Source organism: Haliotis cracherodii, unplaced genomic scaffold, assembly GCF_022045235.1.
Source record: "Haliotis cracherodii isolate W230 unplaced genomic scaffold, xgHalCrac1.p SCAF_34, whole genome shotgun sequence".
In the NCBI taxonomy this organism is placed as follows: domain Eukaryota; kingdom Metazoa; phylum Mollusca; class Gastropoda; order Lepetellida; family Haliotidae; genus Haliotis; species Haliotis cracherodii.
Window position 1 is genome coordinate 64,786 of NW_027266291.1, and position 23,737 is coordinate 88,522.

General features: G+C 41.5%; 1 protein-coding gene across 2 annotated transcripts; it reads right to left on the reverse strand.

Annotated features, from left to right (window-relative positions):
* Positions 1-1,267: 1,267 nt before the first annotated feature.
* On the reverse strand, positions 1,268-22,918 carry LOC139477695 (bifunctional arginine demethylase and lysyl-hydroxylase JMJD6-like). 2 transcript variants are annotated; one of them, XR_011654155.1, is made up of 10 exons: positions 22,730-22,918; positions 21,379-21,590; positions 19,863-20,015; positions 19,522-19,622; positions 17,732-17,827; positions 12,316-12,463; positions 9,308-9,496; positions 8,593-8,747; positions 2,831-4,323; positions 1,268-2,784 (listed from the first exon to the last, which is right to left on the reverse strand). XR_011654155.1 is itself a non-coding variant. In XM_071260078.1 (9 exons), exons 1-9 carry the CDS (start codon positions 22,782-22,784, stop codon positions 4,152-4,154), a joined length of 1,281 nt encoding a protein of 426 aa, XP_071116179.1. In that variant the 5' UTR covers positions 22,785-22,918; the 3' UTR covers positions 1,268-4,151. The 2 variants fall into 2 exon arrangements, 1 of the variants encoding a protein (XP_071116179.1); XM_071260078.1 differs by having other exon boundaries at positions 1,268-4,323.
* Between the last annotated feature and the right edge of the window lie 819 nt (positions 22,919-23,737).

Sequence of the window (23,737 nt, forward strand, 5' to 3'; positions counted from 1 at the left end):
CAGAACAAGACCAGGCATAGCTGCACCTGTCATCTGGTTGCAAACAGAACAAGACCAGGCAAAGTTACACCTGTCATCTGGTTGCAAACAGAACAAGACCAGGCATAGCTGCACCTGTCATCTGGTTGCAAACAGAACAAGACCAGGCATAGCTGCACCTGTCATCTGGTTGCAAACAGAACAAGACCAGGCATAGCTACACCTGTCATCTGGTTGCAAACAGAACAAGACCAGGCATAGCTGCACCTGTCATCTGGTTGCAAACAGAACAAGACCAGGCAAAGTTACACCTGTTATCTGGTTGCAAACAGAACAAGACCAGGCATAGCTACACCTGTCATCTGGTTGCAAACAGAACAAGACCAGGCATAGCTACACCTGTCATCTGGTTGCAAACAGAACAAGACCAGGCATAGCTGCACCTGTCATCTGGTTGCAAACAGAACAAGACCAGGCATAGCTGCACCTGTCATCTGGTTGCAAACAGAACAAGACCAGGCATAGCTGCACCTGTCATCTGGTTGCAAACAGAACAAGACCAGGCATAGCTGCACCTGTCATCTGGTTGCAAACAGAACAAGACCAGGCATAGCTACACCTGTCATCTGGTTGCAAACAGAACAAGACCAGGCATAGCTGCACCTGTCATCTGGTTGCAAACAGAACAAGACCAGGCATAGCTGCACCTGTCATCTGGTTGCAAACAGAACAAGACCAGGCATAGCTGCACCTGTCATCTGGTTGCAAACAGAACAAGACCAGGCATAGCTGCACCTGTCATCTGGTTGCAAACAGAACAAGACCAGGCATAGCTGCACCTGTCATCTGGTTGCAAACAGAACAAGACCAGGCATAGCTACACCTGTCATCTGGTTGCAAACAGAACAAGACCAGGCATAGCTGCACCTGTCATCTGGTTGCAAACAGAACAAGACCAGGCAAAGTTACACCTGTCATCTGGTTGCAAACAGAACAAGACCAGGCATAGCTGCACCTGTCATCTGGTTGCAAACAGAACAAGACCAGGCATAGCTACACCTGTCATCTGGTTGCAAACAGAACAAGACCAGGCATAGCTGCACCTGTCATCTGGTTGCAAACAGAACAAGACCAGGCATAGCTGCACCTGTCATCTGGTTGCAAACAGAACAAGACCAGGCATAGCTGCACCTGTCATCTGGTTGCAAACAGAACAAGACCAGGCATAGCTACACCTGTCATCTGGTTGCAAACAGAACAAGACCAGGCATAGCTGCACCTGTCATCTGGTTGCAAACAGAACAAGACAGTTCTGACACTGACATCAATCACAAAGACAGATCCAGTCAAGGGAAAGTCAACTTGGATGCGATGTGAACCAGCGACCATTTCAGTCATATCAGCCCACTTCTTGTCAAAAGCAGATCTTCACAACATTTGTTCATAATTCTCAACAAGCTGAGATGTTTTACACCCATTAAACTCCAGCATCGACTAACTGATGCAGCACACACAAAAAAACACTGTGTCCAAGGTTGCTGAGTGGATGATTTGCCACAACTTAAAAACCACAGAAACATTACAAATTAGCCCATGTCACCACAGAGCTTGAATGAACAGCATGTCATTTCACCGCTGACATATTGCCATGAACATCTAGATGTATAGCAACCAGGTAGATACTAACAATACATCTTCTGATCAAACTAATGCACATACCAACAGTCAGTTGTTATATTCAGACAGAAAAATAATTAAGCAATCCAAAACAACAAAACCTGCATGACTACATACTGCTGTTTGTTTTTAACTGCAAAGGACAAAGATTAGAGCACATTTTGCCCACATGTGCTTACATGAGAGAGAATAACCTTCATGTTTTGGACAACACTAAATGCAACAAAATACTGACCATGTATTTTAACCAAGCTGATTTTTTGAAGATGTTGATAAAAGCAGTTGTAAAACAGATTACTAGTTCATCTTAGGTCACAGACTTGCTCCTACTTTTCACACATATCAGCATTACTTATGTATTATGTCCATGTCGGATGTAAAATACTTACATGTATAGGGAAGCTAGTTGTCAGTCATGTGAACAGGTCAAATTATGTTCATACCAAATTAAAGTTTGACATTCCCAGAACTCTAATCCCACCTATTATTGTACAAGTCATTTCTCAAAAAGGAAAATTGAATGAATGTTGAAAAAAATACCTATATCATTATTTTTTCCATGTACATTTGCAACAAACTAACCCACTATCCCTATTTTGCAAAGACACTGGAAATGTGATTTCCTAAGCATGTGATTGAATGGAACTAATTACAAAAGCTAATGTATTCATACACAGCACATATTATGTAATAAAAAAAGGCTAAGAAAAAAAGGTCTTCAATTTTTGGTTTAAGCAAAATCAATTCAATTATTTTCAAACCTTACCAAAATTGAAAAGTCTATAATCCACCAGCAATTTGACAGGCACTTTCACATCAAATCCGCACTGTCCTTAAATAAAATCCTGGGTTTAATCAAGACAGCTTAGTACATTCAACATGTTTCCAAGGTTACAGGATGAGTTTCATTTATTTTTTCTTTACATATATGCTTATATGTAAGATGGGAAAAGGAATTAATTATCAAGGAGAAAAAAACCACTTTATTGTATGATATTGTTATCCTGATTCCTAAAATTCAAACCTGACAGGAAATGTGAGATTATGGTTTATTTCTGACATAACTACATGTATTACAGAAACAAATGTTATTTCAGAAATAACCCCTTCTCATTTAAGAAATAACACCTTTCTCATTTCAGAAATTACACCTTTCTCATTTCAGAAATAACACCTTTCTCATTTCAGAAATAACACCTTTCTCATTTCAGAATAGCAGGGATGTTAACATTTGGCCTTTCCTTTCTTCTTGTACAAGAGCAGGAGAACCTGGTGCCATGCTTATGACCAGGATGTCACTACACATGGATGAGACATGGCAGCCCTCAAGTAGTTCAGCAGGCATGCAGAGGAATAAAGTTGGAAATGTAACAAACATACACCACGACTAAAACATACAAAACAAAATGTGATTTTAGCCTGATATGCATTGTGTATGTGTTACAGATGTCAGTGACTGACCACACACCAATGTCAGGCACACCACAGGTGGAATCAATGAGGATGACAATGACCAGCACATGCCACTTTATAAAGCAACCGAGGAAGGAAATTTACATCAGTGACCAGATCATCTTCCTGAGGCAAAGTAACTGACTATTCAAGTCATGTTACCACCCTTGCTGAACTAGCCTGGAATTTCTTCATTATATTTTGGTAGGCCTAACAAAAAAAACTTGTTTAACCCGCTTCATTAACAACATGGTGACTGCCACGTAGATTTCGGTAGATGGCAGCATTTACAAACCATGTGTACCACGAACTGGGAGTCGTTAGACATTTCCAAATCTTTTCATTAGTTTGATATGCTTTGATGCACCTCATAAGGTAAGACATGTTTTATTAAAAGATAGATTTTGATAATCAATCAGACAGTCTTCACAGGATTCTGCCACTTTCTCAAAAGCAAATGTAAGTGATATGAGAGGTAGAATCTGATTGCTAACAGGAGTTACATAGAAGGGACAAAACTCGTTAAAGCCAAAGGTGGCGCTACTATCGAGCCATGAACTTGGCAATGGTGGAAACTGGACTTTTTAACACCCTTGCCTCGGGAAGATGTGACGCAATACAAACATGGTAAAATAAAGAAAACAAAGGCCACGACCTAGCCAGAAGATACAAGCATAAGTATTGACTGCCACAACTGTCTTTACCATGAAACTACTCTCACCAATAAGCAAACATTACTTCTGTGATAGAATTACACCAAGCACTCAACAAGGTTAAAAAAAACACTTGACAGGTAAATTTTATCCTGCATTTTTTGCATACCCTAAACATATATTTACACTTGTTATTCATACAAGGTCAAAAATAACATTTAGATAAAGTATCTTCAAAGAGAAAGATTATCCACCACAGACACAATATTGCAGTTTTTCCAAGCCTGTGGTTTACGATATGATCCTAATGCTAGCAGAAAGGACATGGGCCATCTGGTCGGCTGTCACGAAGCACCAGGTAATGTCAGTGGATAGTACTCGTCAACCCTGTCATCTTGAGTTCTTGGGTGTGCTTGAGACGCTCCTCTGTGAATGATCATTTTCACGACTATCACAAGATCTTGAACTCGAACTTGACCGCCGCTTGCTGCTGCGATGTGGAGATGTGCGATGCTGCTTGCTTCCATTGGGGGTAAGAGACCTTGATCTGGTGACCTTGCGTCTGAAAATGATTCCACTTTACTGTAAGTTTCACATTTATGAAAAGCATGCTATTGAATTTAAAATTTCCTAATTTCACACATGCACACATCACATAAGCCTTGAGACCTATCCCAGCACTTTACAGGTTACTCCAAGCACTGTGGTACTGCTATGAGATATGCCCCCAGTTGAACATGTGGTACATATATAATAAGCAAAAACTGCAGTAATTACAGGAGTCAATTGTTTGCTTGAGAAATAGAATATGTCTGGCATTGTCTGTTGTCTTCAAGTTAGTAAAATCTAAATATGTTTTACATTTGTATACTTACCCTGCATTACTCCTTAATGCATTCACTGCTTACCTTATGACAAAAAAAAAAGACGGCGTGCGGTGATGGTCTTGGGTGAAGAGATAAAGTTGTTTCAAAGTCCCACTCCTGCTTTTTGTACAGACCATCACCGCTGTCATGTGACCTTGATGACAAGTCACCTTCCTCACATCACTACCTGTTGCCCGAGCTTAAAAAACATACTTTTAAGGTTTCTGAAGCCAAAGTTGTGTGGCAAAACTGCGAAGAGTGGGTCCTTAAACGTAGGGTGGGTCCTTTTTACTTATCCTGCATTAATCCTTAATGAATCTGTATCAGACGGTTTGCAGGCAGGAAAACTCTCAGAAAGACTAAAATCTCAAAATTCACACCCAAAAACAATGACACATGTTTGTCAATAATCCACGAGGCGGAAAAAGCTCACGCCATTACGGTAGGGTTGTCCAATCTTCTTACAGAAGGAACATAGGAATTAAACGATAGATCCCTCTACATACTTAGTAATAAAGAAATGCTAGTTAAACAGCTAATTCTTTACCTGCTGTGTCATCAAGCAAAAGCCTGGTGGAAAAGCTTGTCTAATTTTCTTCCACTGGCCGAGTCTCAGCAACTTGCGCGGGAAGTAGACAGGCTCTGTATAGGGCGAGTTCATTATTTGCGTCAGGGGTTGGTTACCTGCTGGGCTACTACCAGAGGCCCAAACCTTTGCGCTTCGATATCAGTCGAGAGCCACATCGCGAAGATAATGACTCGCGAAAACTCTGTTGGGACGTCAAAAACATCCTTCCATGATCGTTTTAATAGAGCAGTTACTATGTAATGCCGTGGACAAGGCTAATGCCCTTAACTTGTGAAGATTATTCACTCTCAGCGGATCAAGATTGGCCATGTCATAAGCCTGAAGGATGACTGCGAGTAAACAGAGATTTTGTGTTGCGACTATCTTCAGACATGGTGGTAGTAGATACGGGTATAAATAACCATTTCCTTGAACCACACCTTGTTTTGGAACGGCAGATGAAAACTCGCAGTGCTTGCTGCGGGCACAAAAGAAGTTCACCCTCATCTTCAACTCCCACAATCTTATTGGTGGGAAGATGGGCCTGGTAATTGATTTTTTGCTATAAAATCACAGCACAACTGGATACGTACCATGCTCGAAGGGGGGTACCTCGCAAACCTCGAAGTACCACGTTCAAGTCCCTAGCAGGGGGACGGAACTTAGCCTTCTGATCCTCAAGCCTGAATGAGCGTAGTAGGGCCTGTAGCTCTGGGATCGTGGTCCTTTTGCGAATTTACGGGACGGCCAACACTGAGTTAAGTGCTACCAAATTGTGCTCCCTTTTAAGTGTTTCTTGGTACACAAATGTAGGAGGTATTCGACTAGTAATTGTGGTGACCAAGTCGTGGGATCTTGGTTTTTTGCCTTGCAAACAGTCTGAAACAATCCCCACTTGTCATTGTAAAATCCTCTGGTAATCTATAGCATTAGCTGCCTGTGCAGAATAGCTCTTCGCACTTAATGCTTTTTAAGACAAACCAAGCGTGCAGAAGAAACCTGTCTGGCATTGGGTGAGGCAATTTGTTGTGAGGGTGGATGAGTAGGTTTGAACCACTGTGGGAGGGGTAGTGGATTTGATTTCTGCTCGACTTCTGTTCTCGACAAACTACCCTCCCGCCGGCTACCAGGAAACGACCATAGTCAGAGCAAGCTTCCTTGTCTCCTTGATCTTTTGTATCACCTTGGGAAGTATAACAGGTGGCAGAAAAAGGTACGCTTTTAGCCCTTCCCAAGGGATTCTGAATGCATCCACCACCTAAGCAGGTTCCGTAACAGGGAGACATACGTCATAAGTTTGTGGTTTTGGCACATAGCAAACAGGTCGATGTTTGTTTGCCCCAACTTCTGAAGCAGTAACTGAAATGCTTCTGTGTGAAGTTTCCCTTTTATCCACCCTGTTACCCAGTGAGGGTGCCACTTACACGAGATGGTCTGCTTACCAATCGGGTACTTGCGCTAAACCGAGATGCGTATTCCATTCCACAGAGGAATCACCATCCTTGCCATTTGATAAGTCCTATGAGTCAGAGTGATGTTGACAAACTCGCTTAGAAGGCGATTGGCTTGTGCTCCAGTGAATAGCGCCTTCTCTATCAGAAGGCTTTGATGACCTGCTTGGTGATAAGGAGTTAGGTGCCGGTGTAGACACTTATACTTGAGCCATAGTTGTAGCTGACGCAGGCGTCTGGTACATGGGCGTAGGCGCAGGATACAGGTGTGCCAGTACCTAAGTTATCATAAATAAGTAATAGGTAACGGGAAGCGTGACCAGGGAACCTATCTGCCTAGTGCTTGGGACTTATTGCTTTGATCTTTGTTGGGACTAATTACCTAGCTGTCTTCAATTAGCCGTTTGCTATGTCCATTCTTCCACCTTGCCAAGTGTGCATTACCCATTACTTATCTATAATAACTTAACATGCTTAAGTACTGGCTTCCATACCTTCAGCACTAATTAATGTCAAGTGATTGCTTACATTGGCTCTTTCTAACCACCTATCAGTGCCAATCATATGCTGGCTTCCCTTGTTAGTTTCTTCCCTTTGTTATTTTCCACCTTTTGTTATCTTAATAATTTTGTTGTCCTTACATGTACATATATATATGCTCTCTGCCTCATGGCATTAAGTAAGTAAGTCATGGCATTAATTCACCTGATAAAGGAGTAAATATAAACTCTGAAACGTTGTGTTCCTCATAATAAAGAATTGACATCCATATATTCTCTTCCTTAGTGAAAGTAATATGAAGAGAATACATCACCCATCGCAGATAAAATTTAGAATTATACCCTAAGCTGAAGATCTAAAATTATCCAATCTGAAGAGCTCAGCTGAGAGACGTCCTTGCTGTAGCGTGACAGGTAGTGATGTGAGGAAGGTGACTTGTCATCAAGGTCACAGGACAGCAGCGATAGTCTGTACAAAAAGCAGGAGTGGGACTTTGAAACAACTTTATTTCTTCACCCAAGACCATCACCGCACGCTGTCTTTTTTTTTGTCATAAGGTAAGCAGTGAATGCATTAAGGAGTAATGCAGGGTAAGTATACAAATGTAAAACATATTTAGATTTTACTAACTTGTTGACAACAGACAATGCCAGTCTGAGCAATATAATGTTATAACAACTTTGGTGCATACCAACAGATGATTGACATCAGATGATTCCTAGACGTATCTTATTGATTTTTATTATTGCCTGTATTGTCCTGTAATTGATTTTGATGAGGTCTTAAATGTTGTGACTATTACACATGCACAAAGCTGATTCAAGGAATGTAACAGCCTGCATCACTTACATTTAGATTCACCTGTCTTGTTTAGCAAAAAAAAATGCAAGAGAAATATTAATAAAATGTAATTTTGACATGCTTTCTAAGCTGTAACATTACATTTAGAAGCATGGCTGCATTTACTGATGGAGGTAGTCTCGCTCATTACTGTGAAGGAAATGGAAGTCAATGTGACTTCCCGAAACAATAGCATTATGTAGCACATGTGGCCCCCCAAAAGAGTGTAGTTTTGCCTTGGACATTAATATCAAGTTACTGATTTAAGTTGAGACATGTTTCATTGAACTGTAGCAAGTAGATCAATGAATGCTGAATTGACAAGACCCATGTACAAAGGTAGGGTTATTTGAAAGACACAAGAATTGTAGAATGTTCCTAAACTTTGCACCCTGCAGTCACCCGTACACTGTACCATTGAGATAACACTGCCGCTGCCCCAAAAGGTGGTGATTCAGGCAACAATGTACAGCACTATCTGTTGTCTTAGATGATGGGCAGCACCTTTCATCTTGTCCCCAACAATGATAGAACTGGACACAAAGTTAAGTGAAATCACGAACGATGCATGACTATAACGGTGACTGCATGTCCATCACACTGACCTCTTGCTGGTGTTCTCCCAGTCAGAGTCGGAGTCACTGTCCGAGCTGGAGCTGGAGCTGGAGCTGGAGGCAGAGCTGGAGCTGTCAGAGTTGAAACCAGTTGGCTCCTTGAGGTCTACAGCATCAGCCACATCAGCCAACTCAGGTCGCTCCCTCTACACAAGCAAGACATCAACAGTTCATAATACACAATATCAAAGAAGAATGAATTATTTTACAAACTATACGTGGCAGAGTAAGTGAGTGAGTGAGGTTTTACGTCGCTTTTAGCAATATTCCAGCAATATCACGGCAGGGGACACCAGAAATGAGCTTCACACATTGTACCCAAGTCGGGAATCAAACCCGGGTCTTCGGCGTGACGAGCGAACGCTTTAACCACTAGGCTACCCTACCACCCTATATGTGTCAGAAGTAGACCTGATCTGCGGAGACAATGTAGACATTGGCCTTTAGTACTGTTTGTGTTTACAGTTGGTAACAGTGAAATGTTGCATTGGCATTTAAATTCAGCAACAAAGTCATTAAAATATAACAAAAAGCTATTTCTATGTTACATTTACCGGTAGTTCTATCATTTCCTATCGAAGCATATTTGCTCCAAGTTACTTCTCTGATATTTATCGATAATTAATGGATGTTTGGTTGTACGTCACTATGGTTTTATCCTACTTCCTGCACAGTCATACAAGCTAAAGACAAGCCAGGTCCTAACCTTCAGTACTTTGTACCACTTCTTGGACAGCTTGGGTCTACCCCGCACAGTCTTGTGCCACACTATCGGGAAGTTGGTGACGCTGCAGAAGTTTTGTGTGACGGCTACCGTGTCTGTGAGGTTGATGACCACGTGCCACCAGCCCCCAGGAACAAACACTGTCTCCCCTGGACACTGGAGAATTTCTAGCTGTAAAATGGGAAAATTTACTTTCACCATGACAACTTAAATCCAACATTAACAAACAGCTTAACTTTCTCAGCGAGGCATGTTATGCTTTGGGCTGAAACTATATTACATTACACAACATTGTGTCACACTTTAATATTAAATAAGACATTTTAACGCCTAAGCTTCAAAAGACAGAATATGATCAATATCTGCATTAGAATATGATCACTGTTCATCATTTTCAAAGAGAGAATACAAATGCTGTCATGGTCATTATACAATGTTTATTTAGCAATATTTAGTCTGTTACTTGCATGCTTTAGAAACTTTTAGATTCACATCTATAAAACAAATCAAGGTGGTGCGGTGAAATGGGGATTTACGTCACGTTCAAGATTATTGCACTTCTATAGCGACATGCATGCATGTGTCTGTGGCTGCTTGTACAAGTCCGGACTAATGCCAATTTTATAGTGCTAGCCAACTGAGATACCATGCCTCACTCAGACACAGTATACTGACCAATCCGACCAGTCCTTGTTTAAGCCCCTTAATGCCGAGTGCTAAACAGGGTAACAACAAGTACCATCTTTTAACATCTTTTGGTATGACATGACCAGGGATCGAACCCCGACTTTCCTCTCCCCAGGGGGACGCGTTGTAAAACCAATTAAAGAATCGATGACTGTTTGTTTGTTTGTTGTTTAACGCTGCACTCAGCAATATTCCAGCTATGTGGAGGCAGTCTGTAAATAACCAAATTTGGACCAGACAATCCAATGATTGACATCATGAGCATCGATCTACGCAATTTGGATATGATGACATGCATCAACCAAGTCAGCGAGTCTGACAGATAGATCTCACTAGTCACCTCTTACGACTGAGAGGCGACTGGGTTGCTGAAGACCAATTCTACCCCGGAATCTTCACAGGACGAATGTATGACTGATAGACATGATAGAGTTGATACTAACATTATTTCAGTATGGAGTGATAAGGGAGATATAGAGATTACGACACGAGTGTGTCAGATACCATTGGTCTTACAACGAGTTGTTTCAAAACGTATCTAACGAGCGAAAGCGAGTTAGATACGCTTTGTAACAACGAGTTGTAAGATCAATGGTATCTGACAGGCACGAGTGCAGTAATCTGTTTCTTACACACCCTAAAATCACACCTTTTTAGCATCGAACCGATGCATTTTGTCTATTCTCATGATTGCAGTAGCGTATTAATACATAACACCATTGTCTTAAGTGACGTCATCCTATGTACTGCTTACTACTCATAAATAATGTGTCCCTACACAAAAAGGTTTCAGTCATATCTGTGGATTATCAAGGCGATAAATATACAAACTAGACAAAAACAAAGAACGCGCTGGGCGCCAAGTTAAAATTTTACACCTCAAAGAAATTACCAAATATGTACAACAATGTTTACCTCTGTATGACATCACTACCGGTGACCGACTTTTACAAAATGGCGTGTTCACTGACAACAGTAAGCGGGATTTCCAGAGGAGGATTTTCGTTGATTGAGGGATCTTATACACATAAATGTGTCACGTAAGTAATCAGAAACATTCTGACAATCTGCATACTGTTATTCGTTTACCATGTTTTTTCAATGTAACAAAGAAAATTAGTCAGAAATGCCGATAACCACGATCAACTACCGTCATCGTTGTGCGTAATTTAGCGTCAGTCATGGCGTCACATAGGACGGAAACTTTTATGGCTTCTGTTGAATTTACAACATCATTGTAATGTATATATGTGTATTTCCATAATTAGTGCAACGATACTCTTCCCATGAATATTCTCAAATGCGTGGTCGAGCCAATGTATGAAACAATTAGACGAAAGTACCTAAAAATGCTACACAGCGTAAAAACTGAATTTTGCTTTGTTTACATTTCAGCAAGTAGTTTTCCGAGCACAGTTTTCATTTCCACAACTAATGTATTTTTCATGATTTCACCTAGATAATCTGCATTGGTGACAAAGACCATTTATCCATTGTTTCGAAAATGTATGAGGAATTCAGGGATGCATGTATAGCAGCTGAGTTTGAAATATACCTGATCGAATAGGCGTCTCATAACCAGCATTTTGTAAACACAATCCAATATGGCGGAACGTACACTTCGTCGTTCGTGTATGCGAATTTTCCCAAACATTCTAAACAATTCTAGGCTTATCAGCGATGTTTCAGAATTATCATTAGTGATCTGATACCCGTGATTGCTAATATGCTCTTTTCCTACTTTAATTATTCGAGTAAATATCCCATAATAGATTTCTAAACACACAGTAAATATCTACATAATATTGTGAATTGTGATTTGGCGAGATTTACAATGTACCTAATTTCCAGAAGTACTTTCAGTAATTTTGAATTGCCTAAAATGACAGTAAATGATAAACAGAAGGGGGAATTCAAAACTGTGAAGTCTATTAGTCTGCGTGATGTATTTTGAATTTTATTCGACTTCACCGGAGTGTGGTTCAATACAGACGTACGAGGGTGAACATTCAACTGAAGCACGAGCAACTTATGAATTACACTCAGGAAAGTAGTCCGTCATCATCTGACCTCAGGTCATCACCATGGAGTAACCAATCAGGGGCCTCGAATTCGATCTCACACATGTTTGTTACCAGTTATCTCAAATGGGTTTCTCACCCACAGGTGTGTAAGAAAAGCCGAGCTTCATAACCAGGTCAATCTTGAAGTGGATTAGGTGTGCAGATGCTGGCACACCTAAGGGATCCATCTCGGTACACATTAGCCCACAACCCATACCAGCTGAAAGCCTTAATACCAACCGGTTTGAGGTGTTTTGGCCAGGACGGACTCTGAGTTTTGGGGTAGACATGTGTAAACCAGCTGATTGCTTCATCCCGCTGCTTTCCTCCTTCTTCAGCCTTCACCTTCAGCATCTCTTTCGGGGTCGTTGTTGGCAACAGACACCATCTGAAAAACAGAAAAAGCAACATTTCTTTCTAAAACATGTTAAACTGTTTAGCTGTGAGTGTGCCAGATAAGAACAGGATTGTTATGTTATTAAGTTCATCCTTGTTAACATGCACAACGTTATCAACAAATCTAGACTTAGTATGTAGATGAAAACAGTATTAATTGCTTACTATGTCAAAAGTTTGATCATAATTCATTCATGGAAAAAGATAATGTATTGATGCCCAAAATAGTCTCCATTCTTTTTCAGCTAACCTAAGCATATAGAGACATAGGGAATTAGAGTATTCCCCTTATTATACACTTATCCTGACACAACAGTATGCAATATTCCTTCTTGAATCAACAGACCTAGTAAAATCCTAGATATTTTTTTATATTTGTATACTTATCCTGCATTACTCCTTAATGCATATTACTGCTTGTTCTTGACAGAGAAAAGAGCTGTGTGAAGGTCTTTGCTTGAAGAAGTTGTTCCAACTAGCTGAGAGGGCAACCCTATCACATAGCTCCCACTTGACCAAAGGAAGTGTCATCACAGATCCTCACATTACTCTGGGAGTCCAAAACATCGAAAGGCATCGTGGGGAGGTAGATCTGCGATGGGTGGGTCCCTTTAGACGCAGTAATGCAGGATAAGTATACAAATATAAAAAATAGGTAGGATTTTACTAGATTTTTTACTAATCCTGCATTACTCCTTAATGCATCTTTATCAGACGGAACCTTCGGATATACCTTCAGATGTGGACTTTGATCTTTTATTTTCACACTCTGTTCCCTAGCCAATCCTCGGCTGTGTGGTCGGCTTCGGGTGACCATTCCATGTATGGGAACCTCCAATTCCCTAAGCTCGTCTTCGGCTCTGGTCAGCCTGGATGACCACTACTTGGAAGGGAAGAGTCAGGTATGCGTTGTGTCCTGGTAGTGCGTAGCCTGACAATAACTGTCGGTTAGGTCGAGACTGGAGCACTGAGCCGAATGCAAGTGGGGCATGAACCTTCTAGCCCAGGGCTTACGCCAGGGGAGGTAAAAAGGCCGGCTCTGGACTTGGAGGCGAGGTCAGTGACGTGTAGTAGAGGAGCCAGTTGGCCACTACTAACGGACCAAGTTGAGCGCGCCTAGCACATCCTCCAATGTGACATCTCGCATATGGTGACTGGCGACGTATGTGTTTGATCATCAGAACACCTCTCCATGATGGCAAGTAGAGCTTAGCTGCTGTGTACCGCCATGGTGGAGGCGATCGCCTGGGTCTCATGTGGGTTGTTGGAGACTGGGGGTCCAATCCCGCGGCCTCGTAGACCTGGAGAATGAAGGCTTGTAGCCAGAGGGTGATCGTGTAGTTCACTGACAAGGGCTGCTGTGGCGAGCGGCAGTAGGAAGACCATTTTTTCATCAGATTGTAGGATGACTTCACTTCGAGTGGCTCGAAGGGCGCGTCTCTCAGCGAGGTGTGAATAACATTTCAAGCCCCAAGCTGGTGTACGAGATTACGCCTTTTGGTCTTCCAGCCTGAATGACCGGAGCAAAGCCTGTCGTTCAGGGATTTACGTCATGCGCTGATATTCCGGAACTGCCAGGACGGAGTTGAGCGCCACAAGGTAGGTCATGATGGTACTGCCCTTGAGCTTACGCTTGTGACGCAGATGGAGCATGAACTCGGGCAGGAATTGAGGCGATGCAGATGTGGGGTCTTGTTGCTTGCCCCTACAAAAGCTCTCGAGGGATTGCCCCTTGTCATCATAGAGGCTCCTAGTGGTTGGGTGATGTGCCATCGTGATGGCCCTGGACGCTCAGGCCGAGTAGCCTTTGGCGTTCAGTGCTCCCTGTAAATGGATCAGATGTGAAGACATAGCTTGTCTGGTTCTGGGTGTGGCTGTCTGCTGTGAGGGTGGATCAGCAGATTTGGTCAATCTGGAAGTGGCAGTGGGTTGGCGTCAGACAGCTCTCTGCGGTCGACGAACCAAGCCCTCGCTGGCCACCATGGCGTGACCGAAGTCAGATTGAGGTTTTGTGTCGTTCTGCTCTTCTGGACGACTTTTAGTCCTTCCCCGAGGGCACTGCACATGTATGAGGAAGATTACTATGTTTGGGCAAGTTGATCCCCATGAGAAGAGTGACGACTGGTCCGGTGTTGTGAATGATGACCCAGTCGGGTACCCGGAAGAATATGACGATTCTGGTTAATACCGTATCTGTCATGGGGTTGTGATCGTCAACTGTGGTGCAGATATTATTGCAGATATGTTCGCTTTCTCCGAGGAAACGTTCAACTAATGTTGATAGACGAGGAGAATTGGCGGGAGATTTTCACAGAACCGTCACCACGAGGTTAGGTGCTTCCAGGATCTTGGGAAGTGTTGGAGCGCCGTTGTATGGATGCCAATTAAAATCCGTGTTGGAGCGCCGTTGCATGGACGCCAATCAGGTGTCCAGCGACCGCTCTGGTCTCCGTAGGTAGTTGGCCTTGGGAGCTGATAATCTCATAGGCCTGTAGAATGAGAGCACGTAGCCACAAGGATATCGTGGAATGGCTAGTCGTCTGTCTGCACGGTTGTCCTGGGTGTGCATCTGTAGAGGCGCAAGGATAGGCGTAACCAGGGACGTTAGGATAGACACTGTTTTGGACGCTGTAGACAGTGCTTTTTTAAAGGCGTCTGTTTCAGGACAGGCGCTATCTAGTAGAGGCGGCTGCAGAGGCGCTGTGGACGGTGCTTGTAGAGGCGTCTGTATAGGCGCTGGGGCAATAGGCGTCGGCGTCTGTTGTATGGCTCGCAAGTACTGATGTACGTACTGGAGGAGAGGGATGTCCATCATAGGCGCCTGGGCCGTAGGCGGGGTGCCTGTTGGGCGCCATGCGTCTTTTCGGTGGACTGGATAGGCGCCATTAAGATAGACGCAGTAGTGGTCGTCAGGGAGCTCTGGGTAGAGACTGAGACCACGGGCCCCAACATCATGGTAGTAATGGAGATGGGGGAGTTGTCGTCCGAGATAGCCGATCTGGTTGTGGGCGAATACTCAGATAAGTCAGACATCTGGCGCCGGTGATTCCCTGGCCTGTTGCATCCTGTTTCCTGGACATACGGAGGTACCGTCTGAAAGCTGTTGGAGAAAGCGGAGACAGTCTGTACATCTATGACCCTGGGGTCATGTAGATGTACAATTAAGGCACAGCAGGTGGAAATCCCACACCGACATATTACGCCGGCACTTTCAGCATAATATCTGCAATGAAGCAGTGTAAAATCACAATGCGTCCCCTCCCGATTATGTATGCTATAATTTGTTTATCACACTGCATGGGTTTAAAAAACGATTATTACGACAAACGTAAGACAACATATAAAACGACAAAATACTTGCGAGGGTACGCCAATGGTGGGGTACAAAGCAAGAAGAATACAGAATGCAAGCCAGTTAATAACTGGCCACGTAAAATATTCAAGATGGTTACTTGAAACAAGAAACCGGGGTTTACCATTGTTTTCTTTCTTAAGAAAACGCCAGCAGGTGAACAAAAGTTATGCACATGTTAAAACATACAATGTTTCACAAGATACAAACTGTGTGCAAAACACAAGCACAATGAACATTAACTCAAGAAGCAAAACATGTAAGGGTTTGAACCAGTTTATGCTACAGATCAAAAACAGGTCTTCTCTTAGCAAGTGACAGGAGTAATGTGAGGATCCGTGACGTCACTTCCTTTGGTCACGTGGGAGCTGCGTTATAGGGTTGGCATCTCAGCTAGCTGGAACAACTTCTTCAAGCAAAGACCTTCACACAGCTCCTTTCTCTGTCAAGAACAAGCATTAATATGCATTAAGGAGTAATGCAGAAAAAGTAAAAAATATAAGGGATCTATCCTCTATCTTGAGGCACGAGGACGTGGAATGACCCAAAGTCTTGGTCTGCATCAAGGGGAGGTGCCCAAAATGGAAATGAAATCCCATGCAATTCAAAGCGGGACGAGGTGATAGCGGGTTTTGGAAGCGAACCCTTAAGGGCTACCTATCAAAAGCCTGCTGCAACAGGGCAGGAATATCGTCGACCAAATAATGAACTTGGGATCAAAAGAGCATTTTGTGGAAGGCAGTGGGACAGGCTCCTTGAGTTTAAGAACATTAATGATACACAGAAATCAATCCTTAGAGGCGTAGTAGCAACCCTAGGCCCTGAGTCGCAAGAGGCAGCTCTTGGTGAAAGAATGCACATGCTTGGAAGCACTGTCAGGAGAAGATGAACAGGATTTGGAACCCCGAGCAGGAGAACCTGGGGCACAAGCAGCTCGAGACACCAGATCAGGCGTGACAGGTGACAACTGAAGTAGGGGGGTACCCCGAGGAGACGAGAGTGGTAACTGGAGTACAAAACTGACGTCTATGTCAATGAGCACCTTGAGGGGAGGTCACCAGTGGTAAGCCAACCCAAGGCAGAGTCTGCGAGGCTGCGCCTGAGAATAAGTGGGACCAGGGTGCACCAGAGGAGGCAAAGTGGGCACCTGATGAGGCAATAGTGGCAGAGGAGTTTGCGCTTGCTGTGAGTAAAACAGGGTATGCCAAGTGGAGGGCACCTGGAATGGCTGTGGATAAGCAGGGTGATCATCCTAACATCCAAGGCTGATAACCCTGTAGCTGCGCCTGAGTCTACAGTGTCTGGTGAGGCGCGTGGAGAAACGCTTGAGGAGGTGCTTGTGCCACGTGAGGACGCACTGGGAGGGGATCTGGAAAGGTAGGCGGCGCCTGGCTAGGTACATTGAGATACGTCTGAGGAGGCCCCAGATCTACTGAAACAATGATATGCAAGACGAGGCTTGCCAATAGGTATCAGTGGCAGACGACAGAAGGCGAGGTGACGCTGCTGCTCCCAAAGAGGCGCAAGTAGCATGGCAAGTGCCATCATAGTACCCATTGGATAAGTTCAGGAGAAAACAGATAAGTTAAGAAATAGATTACCGAGAGAGAGAAAGAAATACAAACGACAAAATGTCATTTAATTAGTAAATTACCTGCACTAAGACCTAGTCAACATTCCTACCAGATGGGATTATACTACATCTTTTTTTAGCGTTTGAAACCAGGAACAAGAACAATGTTCTGCAAATGTGACGCTGATTATTCCAGCTATTTGGCTATGATGAGTTTTCAGTAGAAAGCCCATAGACAAACAAAAGCCTAAGACACAAGCTCACACTGATAACCATGCCATAAGCTTAATTGAACTTTCAGTTCAGATATCAATGGCAAGAACTCTGCTAATCACCTTTTGTATCCATTCACAAGGGCATTCCAAGCACTGGTTCCCAAGGGGTCTATGTGTATACCCGTTCCTGATCTCCCAGGGCCCATCACAAACCATCTGAAACAAGAAATCAGCTAGCAGTGTCCCAGGAGCACCAAACATGAAATACATAGAGAATATGAAACGAGCTCCTGTGTAATGAGTTTGATAAACAAAGTACCTGGCATGAGCAAATCAAGGGCAGGCAACTCCATATTACCGCAGTATGGCTATTTTGTGGTGTGACTTCTTGTTTTGTATTATGCATAATCAGTATGCATTCGACTGAGGTTGGAGCAAAGGACTGCGTCTAAACAAATGGGTTCTTTACTAATCAATTTCTAATTGAGGTAGGGGTAATTCCACTTCAAAAATATTCCAGAAACTATCATTAAAAAAGTTAATGAGCATACTTTCAAGTAGCTGTGAAATTCGCAACGAGTCCTGTATTCGATCATGCGATGAAATATCGTGCTTAGATTTGCATTAGTAAACTGTGCATGGATCACAAGATTTACCGATAATGTGATAATACAGAGCCCACGATAATTTAGAGTCACACATCATATGATAAAGAATAAATGTGAAAACTTGAATGTAAGCGATGTTTTCATTTAGCCGACTCGATATATTTATTTATTCTACAACAGACTATTTGTGGTTTTGTTTCTTAAAGTTTGTCACTATAAGTGACTATATGATCCTTGTCAACCACAGTTTCCTTTTTACCTTGTTCAGTGAAATATGTCATATCCTTATAAGGAAGTCATTTCACACGATTGTCGTAAACTTTGACAGCTTCAGCGATGACTAGCCAAAGACCAAGACTACAACTACTGTTAACACTTTTGAAATTGTATCCAGCTGCTTATAACTCCTTCTTTGGTGAGTTATGAGGAATTGCAAAACACATTTAGCCAGAACAGTTTTCAGTGTAACTAACATGTTTAAACATTTAAAGCACCTAAGACATGTTGAATAGATTTATCAAGGAAATGCTGGATCCTGAACACTCTTACAAAAAACTATTGATATGCCAATTATGTCATGACTCATTGATGTAATTGTCTCAGTTACGACATGGACTCACAACTCAGTACAGGAGCATCAGAACAGCCATTGAACTTGACTGAATCCATAAACTTCAAATCATTGGTAGATCTAGATAAAACATTCACAAATGTCGGCCCCCATGGCTGATAACCCATGTACTACCTTTTTAATTGGGCAAACTCACTATATGGAGTTTTTTAAACTGCATTTATTAAGTTAGACATTAACATGGAGAATATTGTGTTAAAATATTCATTATTATCAAACTTCCATTTTAAGAAATTATTTGTTCCTTTATCATGTTAATGTAAACCTCATGGTCATGAGAGCAGGATGTGCCTGGATGTAAACATTTTCTCACTTTGACTGTTTGTTAAACCACTGTTCTGTTGTTTATGTTATATTATAATGCTATAAATTGGACTCCTCTATTTTTGTTTGGGACCCCTAATTTTATGAAGAAAGGGGTCCAAGTGAACCCAAGACAAATGAAACCAGAGCAGACACTGCAAGGATATTACTCAGGGCTTATCTTGGAATTAAACCCAAAACTAGCAGATCCTTCAGAGCCTAGGACGTAACTTCCTAGAATAAATTATTCATATTAACATTACCATTTATTTTCAAATACAGGATCATAACTTCAGCATGTTAAACGACACTCTGGACATGCCCATTTTGTATATAGGACCCCGCCAACACTGCATTCTGTTTTTTACCTGTATGGTGGTCTCCGAGATTCACCAGCATAACTGAACAAGTCATCACTGAAATACTTGGGCACATCATAATCCTCTAAAAGTCGCTTTCTCTTGGGATGCTGAAACAGTTCAGAGTGAATTGAGAGGTAAGTACAATCAGTGTATGTCACTAAATTCGCTGACAGTAAATATGGTAAACAATACAATCTCAATTTAATTAGTTTGGCCTTTAATTGTAAAATCCTCTTCCAAACCAATGTTGATCTTCCACATTTGTTTCTATTAACACAACAGCTTTACCTCTCACGACAAGCACACCAATATGCATAGTCCCAGTCAGGTCTTCAGTAACATCTTACCTCTCCATAGCTGCTGTCAAATATGTACAGTGGGCTGTCATCTGTGTTGTTCTTCATATAATCTACAAAATACTTCATCTTCAGCTTCACAGAATATCCCTCATCATCCTCACCACACTTGAAACGCTGGTTGCGATATTTCTTTGATAATCGCTACAACAGACAAATGTTCCAGTTTATGGTCATAGTTCATCATGTATAGGTCAGTCACCAGATCAAGATAATTTGCCTGCTCAGATAATAAAAACATGATGAAAAAGACGATTCAAGGCTAAACACTAAGCATTTTCTGTTGAAAAAATGATTACCTGATCACCTCCTGTGTGAAGACAGGAGTTTGCCGTTACCCCCTTCAATAAATGATTACAGACTTCAGTTTTACATGTTTAAGAAAAGTTCTGTGGAGCAGACAATTGGTGTAACAGTTATTCATGATTATGAGACATTAGTTTGGACAGCCATTTATCGGCAGTGAAGGAAGCCAGATACTTAATCATAGCAATTTCAGCATCAGGATGAGGAGATACAGAAAACCCTTTAATGAAATGAATGAGATATGATCTCAAAGATGTCAACCCGCAACCAGTTGATTACCGTAGATTGCTGTGTATAAGGCGACCCCACGTATAAGACGAACCCCCTGTACACGCCTTCAAAATCAACCCAAAATCCTATACTCCGTGAATAAGGCGACCTTGAATGAAGCACATCATAAGAACGCACACAAACATTATATATGCAATAAAAAATATGTTTATCTTGCATTGTTTTTTCTACGATGATTGGTCGCATGTGTAACTCCAGCACATGTTGCCATTTTGTGTTTACACGATACGACACCAAATTGGTGCCCGTAAAATAAAATTCATTTATGAAGTAATAACATATAACAGACAATGGTGAGTAATTAACTATGTTGTAACTCCATAGGCTTATATTTGCTTCACATTCAGCGTGTTTATTCCACAATCACGTATTCACACTGTCTCCAACAGTTGTTATTACAACTGTAAAAACAGCGGGAATTGATTTCAGCTTCACCGGTTATCACATGTGCATTATGCATTATGCAAATGCTTACCAGTACTTCCTGCTCTCTACTCACGGATGTTGATTGTTTTACCGTGTCAGCTGGTTTGACAATCTGCATCGAGGCGAGAGTCATTTCAACTTTATTTGCAGAAATTATTCAACTTTATTCAAGGAAAAGAGATACAAATCATGTTTATGTATGGAAATAGTTATTGGAACAGTTATTTAGGATGAAATGCGAAGTTTTATTGTCAAATGCTGGGCTGGCTATCGGACGCCGGTTGACATTGCCAGTGGAAAAAAATGTGAGATCTTTGACTCCGTGTAATAGACGACCCCCCTTCTTAACCCCCTCATTTTAGGTACGAAAAACTTGCCTTATACACAGCGATATACGGTATGCAATGGCTAAGAAATAAGACCATTATGAAATACAAACCCATTCACTGAGCATGTTTTTCTATGAATGGTATCCACAACAAACCTCAAGGGACCATTTCCTCTGAGCGTCCCAGCTACTCTGTGCTTCTGTGAGGACCACCGGTACATAGGTTTTCTCATACTTTTCCACAAATTCTGCATGGCTAACTTTGGAAACATCTACACGAATCACATTGTCCTTGACCAGTGAGAGGCTCAGGTCAAACTTGTTGCAAAAGTTGTATTTGTACCAGCCATTTTTTTCACCGCTTAGCTCTAGAAAAATAAATTCACATTTGACATGAAACTGAAAGTGTACATATTCACTACTGACACAAAGGGGACGAGTCAACTATTTCATCTGTACTGAACAAAAGTAGTGAGTGAAAGTGGCTTGGGTGGAAGTTTCATGACATATTCATGTATATAAAATATTCAACACCAAACAATTTCCTCCTGCCCTATCAATGTTTTTGTGTGAAGAAAAAATGTAACCTAAAATTTCAAAGCAATACCCTGCAATTGACAAAAGCAGTTACTTGCTTTGACTCCATTGCCTTAAAATGTTTGAGAAGAGGTTATAAATTTCTTCACACCTCTTTTCCATCATCATCATTGTCAATACAAAACAAAGCCTTACTAGAGTAATTAATTTATTGCAAAAGTTAGATAGTGTTCGAAACATTCATAATCACTTTAGCTCTAGCTCTGATTTCAGAAACTGGCAAAAACAAAATTTCACAAATCATATCATTGGGTATTCGGTAAACTTTGTGGTGCTGAATTCTAAGGTAATGCATGAGATGGAATACTGGTTGCTAACCATGCTAACAGAAACAACATACTGACATTATTTACAGTACAGGCTAGAATGAGACTTATGTATGATAAGAACATGATTCCGGGAACAAGGTATTTACTCAACAAATCAAATAAGTCTTTCAATTCCAATTTTCAATTTCAGTCCAGTGGGATAGTGGACTACTTACACGTGTTGGCCATTACTGGCATTAGAAATACTGGCAACACCGGGGTAGACACATACAGAGACTGACACCATATAAGCTATTACATCTAGTTATGTAATATTAGTATACGTAAATATGACATCCCCGTTGCGTTAATCTAAATCTCCATTCATTTTTCACTGTAGGCCCTGCGTGCGGTGAGTCACGTACACAAAATGCCCCTTCTCCCAATCGTGTCATTGCAAAGGGCTCTGTGAAAACACGTAAACCGACAATACGTCTTCTTAAACATTAATGCGTCAATGTATGTCATTAATTTGTCTGCAGCAATATGAATACGTAAAATAATATTAACTAATACAGTTTCTAGTAACAGATTTAAAGCCCACAACACCGAAAACGTGTGACATTTGATTTCAAAACCATAACATGGCAACGCTACAGTACCTGGTCTCGCTCTCGATTTCGCTTCTCTAATCCTTTTTCTAGCTCTGTGGTCCATAGAAGGACGTGCAAGGTTTATGATTTCCAGTTAAAATTAATAATATAAACAATAACCACTTTCGCTAGCCTATTATTTTGATTTTTGTATCAGTGCCAAATATTTCTACTTCTTTCGCGCACTGCTAACGACTAGCGCCCCCTAACGCTTCCGGTTATAGTTATTAGTTCACACTGTATCTTTCATGTTTATCTCGGAAAAGCAGAATTGGTTTTCGCGACGAAGATTAACGGAAATAGTCGAGATACTCCGACGTAATGGTAAAGGGAGGTAAACAAATACAAAATTGCATACCGCTTAAAACGTAATGGACGACTTTGAAAAGTCGTTATTCATAATGTATTCGAATCTATTTTCTCAAAAAAACAATAACATTTAAATATGAAATAGGTGAAAGCTAAAAAGCGGGCATAGTATTTACACTTTTTATATGACGATTGTTTCTCAACTGATTAAAGGCATATTTATACTGTAAGCCTATATATTCGATCTAGGGACATTTACAATGTTTATGAATTAGCAAATATGCCATTAAGTTTGCCTGATATGCTGGTCATAAAAAAAATACCGAATAGTTAACACTAGGTACGAATATGTGTCTCAGCAAACCTCTCGAGATCACCTTATCAAGACCAATCACACAATGTAAAGATTCAACTTGAGAAGCTTGGAGATTGTGTCGAGCGATCGGTGTTGTTACATCGACACGTAAGATGGGTAAACATGGGTAAAAAAGTTCTTAAAAATCTTAAACTTATATTTGTTCAAACCCACTAAGCGATGGCCCTAAATGTGATTTTTCAAGAATTCAAGAGGTTATTTTCAAACATGGATGGCCATGTAAATCCGTATCCCCCGAAACCCCCAACTGCTTATGACCAATAGCCCCAAGTATTCATCATATCTTTGTTATAAATTTAGGTTTAGCAGGGAATTTTATTTATCGGCTATTA

Coding starts and splice junctions, on each gene's coding strand:
- LOC139477695 (XM_071260078.1), bottom strand. CDS start 22,784: ATGGACCACAGAGCTAGAAAAAGGATTAGAGAAGCGAAATCGAGAGCG. Junction 21,591..22,729: donor GAAATCGAGAGCGAGACCAG/GTACTGTAGCGT, acceptor TTATTTTTCTAG/AGCTAAGCGGTGAAAAAAAT. Junction 20,016..21,378: donor AGAGGAAATGGTCCCTTGAG/GTTTGTTGTGGA, acceptor TGTCTGTTGTAG/CGATTATCAAAGAAATATCG.